We start from the raw sequence: 4,927 nt of genomic DNA on the forward strand, positions 1-4,927 counted from the left end.
AAAAATAAATGAACGATGAATTAAATAAATAAATAAAAATAAATAACAGCCAAACAAAACGAAGAGGACATAAAAAAAGGGTTTTATGAAAAGCACGTTTTATTACACGTCTCATTACCAGTGCCATGTAGACAATTTTATACAAGATACATCACAATCTAAAGTGCACAAATACTGTACAACCAGGGGATCTTAAATTAAAGGGGAGGAAAAAAAATTCACATTGATGTTTTATATATAATATATATTTTAAAAAAAAGATTAAAATCAGCAGAATGCTTTTAAAAAGATAAGTCGTTATTCCACCCCCCCTCCCTCCAAAACCACCCCCCCCTCCCAAAAAAAAAGAAAGAAAAAAAAACCTCTCCCATCTTTCACAGAACTGAATCATCAACACCAAGTAGGAGCACACAGCTTTGGCACCTGCGATTGAAAAGATACTTAAAAAATAAAAGATAAAAGTAAATGTAAATCTGGGCAAAGCACTCTAAAATAACAGAGAGAGAGAGAGAGAGAGAGAGAGAGAGAGAGAGAGAGAGAGAGAGAGACAGAAAGAGAGAGAGAGAGTATTAATGCATCAGGATGGCATTTAGTTTAAGGGCTGGTGTAGAAGGCGTAGTAACCCAGGCCTTTAGGATGCTCTTTGCTGTATTCCTCAGCACTCAGGTCCTCGCACTTTATAGTTGGAGATGCGTCCGTGCTGGACCCTCCGGGCGACAGGCGGCGTCTTTTGCACACCATGGCGTAGTCGCTCGAGTCCACAGGCTTCAGCCCTGGAGTCGTCTCGAGCCCCCACGCTGCACTGGTGCCCGCAGACCCCTCATCCTGCAGCTTATCTTTCACCGCCAGCGGGTCGTCCGCAAAGGCCGGTGGGCTGGGCCTGGGAGACCAGGGCAGGCCAGTGGTCATCTTCCGTTGGTAACTGGAGCTCCGGCTGGTGCCCCATCCGGCCGCCGCCATGGAAGCGAAGGAGTCTGGGTAGTAGCCCAGGGCGTGGGGGCTTTGGAGAGGCAGGGGTTTGATTCCGTAAGGCAGCAGGCTGGAAGCAGAGTAGTCGGTGTCATAGGTCAGGTCAAGCTTGGCTGAAGCGCCACCCTGCTGGACGAACCAGCGGCCTGCAGCAGAAGAGGCAGCAGAGTCATCGGTCTGCGGGGAGAGGAGGCCGTTGGTCTGGGGGACGGCCCGCTCACCCCCGTACAGGCGGTGGTTCTGTGGCAGGTTGTTGACAAACTGGTCCTGGAAGAACGGCTGCATGGCGTAGCGAGCACCTGGAACGATCTGGTGGGAACGGGGGGAGTCGGTGGGGGACGGGGTCAGTCGGTCACTCTCAGGAGCCGTGTACATCCTGAGAGAGAGAGAGAGAGAGAGAGAGAGAGAGAGAGAGAGAGAGAGAGAGAGAGATATTGTGTGCTGATCTTACTGTTAGTATGTTATTTCCAGCCCAGTCACTCCAATAAAGCTATCTAGAACTGAACTGAGAGGGAGGGAAGGAGAAGACAGACAAAGGATGAAGAAAAACAGAAAAGGGAGGAAATAAAAAGACGGAAGAGAAACAAAAACAAAGGGGACAGAAAGTAAGAGATGAAAGAAAAAGCCCAAAGAAAGAGGTAGGGAAACGAAGACTAGGAAAACAGAAAGAAGAGAGGGAAAGAAAGAACCTGATGAAATGAAGAAAGAAAAGCACGATGAGAGGAAGAGAAGATGATGAAAGAAGAAAACTAGACAATTTCAGAAGAAAATAGGCAAAGCAAGATGAAAGGAAAAAAATGATAAGGAAAAAAAAAGAGTGAAGAGAGAAAGACAGGCAAAAAGGACAAAAAAGGAAAAATGAAAGGGAAAAGAACAAAGATGCATCAAAAGATGAAGAACAAGATGAGTGCTTTCTTCACAGCCCTTCATTTCTGGGCAAATGATTCACCCTGCTGGTGTTAACTGGTTTAGTTTGCATGTTTAGGAATGGCTTAGAAGTGAATGGGACTGACTCCAATCAAATGAAGGCTTTAATTAAAACCTGGAACCAGAAAGACTTCAGAACCAACACAGACGGTGACCAGTTACTCGTCCATAAACCAAACACTCCGTGCAACGTGCTTCACTCTAACTGTTGTTGACTGAGGCCTTCAGCCGATGAGACACTTACGAGTCGTAGTTATCTCTGAAGCCTTTGGCGAAGGGGTTGTGGTCAATCTTCAACTGTGTGATCTAGACGCAAAACAGAAAAACAGAACATGTTTCTCTTTTCATAAGCAGAGGGCCATTGAGTCGAGGGGGGGAAGCAGAAACAGAAGGAAGTGTGGGTGGTCAGTGGTGTTTTTCGCTTACATCTGTGTTCTGGTAAGCGGTGACCGCAATGAACTGGTTTTCTGGGAAGGTGAAGGTTTGAGTTTTAGCTTCAGTGCTCATGTCCTCCACGCCATCCTCGCTGACCTCCACAATGTGCAGCCTGGGCTGGTACTTATGGAGGGACTGCAGGACGATCATCTGCACACAAGCAGAGGAACATGAACGGCCGCACATCGGCAGTAATTCTGATGCGTGTAATGTGAATCCGCTGGAGCTGTAGACCTGAACTGACCCTGAAAGGCAACCGTCAAGAAGGGGCAACTTTACTGTCAACGATGCGCAGGAAGACGTACACATATGCACAGAAAGCTGGTAGCTGTGCAAAGGCTGCAGGCCGGATCAGATGCTGCAACGCAAAGGCAGATACACACACTCTTGGAGGTGTCAAACCACCACGGAAGGCCAGAGCTAAGCGTGATGATGTGCAGACTCGACTACACCAGAATGTACACCATCACCTCAACCCTGAAAAGCCCCCCCCACCCCCATCACCCACCAAACGGCTCTTATTCTTCCATAAAGTTAACATTAATGTAAGATGGTGGCCTCCAAACGTCAACTCCAGTGAAAGTCCAGCAGTGGCACCAACACAAATCCAGATTATGAAGATCTGGACTACAGTCAGGACCCACTATGAAATCTAAACTTGGACACCACACTCAGAAATAAAGGTAGTAAACCATCTCTGGGTCAGTTGCCCTCCTGTGGTGGGACCCTCAACAAAGGATCTGTTCTAAGCTGTACTGACTCCACGCACCCCGCCTCACCTCCAGGCTTTTACTCTACTGCTCTGTTTTAAAACATTCGGTTGTAACTTTTCACCTGGAGTATAAGCTTCACAATCAGACCTTTAACCCACTGTTGAACCTCTGAGGGAACATTTACACCGTTTATACCTCAATAAACAAAATGTACCTGAACAGAACCTTCATTTCTAACAGTGTATATTAGTGGCTACTAAAGCTTCTCAGAAGCAATGTTGTCTTAGCTGTTGGAGAACCTTTGAGACCCCCCCCCCCATCCTCTACCAGCCTGAGTGGACTTTAAGAGCTCTGGGGGTCAATTCACAAAGCAGGATCTCTCATTTAGGCTGATAACTTGAGCCTAAATTCAAGCATGTCCAGTACCCGCTTTGGGCACCAAAGATCTACAGGACCTTCTGCAGAACACTCCAAAAAAAATCTTAGAGTAAATTCAGAAAATTTGTACAGGATGCTCGATTTAATACAAAACACCAAAAGTATTGACTATAAATCTATATGGTCTTAGTTTTACTGAAGATCTCCTTTACGAGAAACTGTGCCCAGGTTACTCGGCGGGCCTGGTCTGGCTTTGTGACTGTGAGTGTGTCTCGCTCTTCTTCTTGAAGCTGAGCAGTGAAAGTTCTCCTACACATTTCACCCTGTGCAAGTGTTCCTTCACACCAGCGCTGCGTTCGAGGTGTTTACCTGGGTGTTGTTGTTGTTCGCTCCTTTGTTGTTGGTCAGCTTCAGCTTGCTGAAGGAGATCTCCTGCCTCATCCAGTGAGCCCCCGTGTTCGGAGATTCAGGGTGGACATACATTTTGTTCCCTGAAAGAACACCACAAGAAAATGAGGCCGAGATCATTGAACCGAATAAAAGGCACACAGGTCCAGCAGGCGGCAGAAAGCAGGACAGTGGTGGAGTAACTGGCCCTCTCTGTCTTTTTCTTACGTCGTGACTCTGCCGGTCCTGAACGACAGATACACGAGGGAGATTCGCACTTCCAGCCCACGCAGGTTCAGACGCTGCTCCGCAAAGTAGGTCTCCGGCAAGTAGAGACCGCCAGCAATAATGATTCACTTAACTCGGCCGTCTGGGTAGAGCGAGAGGAGAAGGCGCACGTCAGGTCAGACGCAGAGGGCGAACTGCGCCAGCCAGCGGGTGAAAGCGACGCCACAAACCCGTCAGTTTTCTAAACGGTGGAAAAGCGCGTTTCGTATTAAAACGTCCCTGTTTTTATCTTCAATATCTCCAACATCGTCAGGCTCTGCCGCTGACCGCTCGTCCAGCAGCCGCGCGCCTGGATTTAATGAACGCAGGGCAAACCCGCGGAACTGACCGCGGACACGGCGCCGAGCCCCTTCACCGGGGCAGAACAGCCGCTGGCGCCCGGGCGGCCTGCCCGGCTTTATCCTCGGAGCCCAGCGGGCAGCGCGGCGGAACCCCCGAGAAAATCTTTACACGTTTAACGCGCGTCCACGTTTTTCTGGGGTGGTTTTGTTTTGGCCAAGAAACGAATTCGTTTGCACAGCGACGTTAAACACTAAAGCGGATCAGCGCGAGCGCAAAGCGCCGCGACACCGTCCGTTTCGCGCAAATTCATGCGTCAACTGTGAATGACAGCGGGTAAAAACGTGCGCACAAATAAATAAATAAATGAATAGAATCAGTAAAGCGAGCGCGAGACCTGGACTCGCCGCTCAGACCACCTCTTAAATTAAAGCGTCCTAACGGCGACACGGCGCGCGCGCTGGGAATAATGTGGCGGGTTTTTTTTAGCGAGAACGTCTTACACGCGGCGCGAGACGGACCGCTGTCGGGGAGGTCCTCCCTTCACGCGA

At 48.8% G+C, this 4,927-nt stretch overlaps 1 protein-coding gene across 1 annotated transcript in view; it reads right to left on the reverse strand.

Annotated features, from left to right (window-relative positions):
• Nucleotides 1-334: 334 nt before the first annotated feature.
• The window catches only part of eomesa (eomesodermin homolog a), a 7,341-nt gene continuing 2,748 nt past the window's right edge, over nucleotides 335-4,927 (reverse strand). Inside the window, exons 3-6 of the mRNA XM_017685358.2 lie at nucleotides 3,792-3,913; nucleotides 2,323-2,481; nucleotides 2,141-2,202; nucleotides 335-1,345 (exon numbers count right to left, since the gene is read on the reverse strand). Of these exons, the coding sequence (XP_017540847.1) occupies nucleotides 595-1,345; nucleotides 2,141-2,202; nucleotides 2,323-2,481; nucleotides 3,792-3,913 (1,094 nt within the window). The 3' untranslated portion in view covers nucleotides 335-594. The remainder of the gene's footprint in view (nucleotides 1,346-2,140; nucleotides 2,203-2,322; nucleotides 2,482-3,791; nucleotides 3,914-4,927) is intronic.

The sequence above is a fragment of the Pygocentrus nattereri genome, chromosome 11 (genome assembly GCF_015220715.1).
Source record: "Pygocentrus nattereri isolate fPygNat1 chromosome 11, fPygNat1.pri, whole genome shotgun sequence".
In the NCBI taxonomy this organism is placed as follows: domain Eukaryota; kingdom Metazoa; phylum Chordata; class Actinopteri; order Characiformes; family Serrasalmidae; genus Pygocentrus; species Pygocentrus nattereri.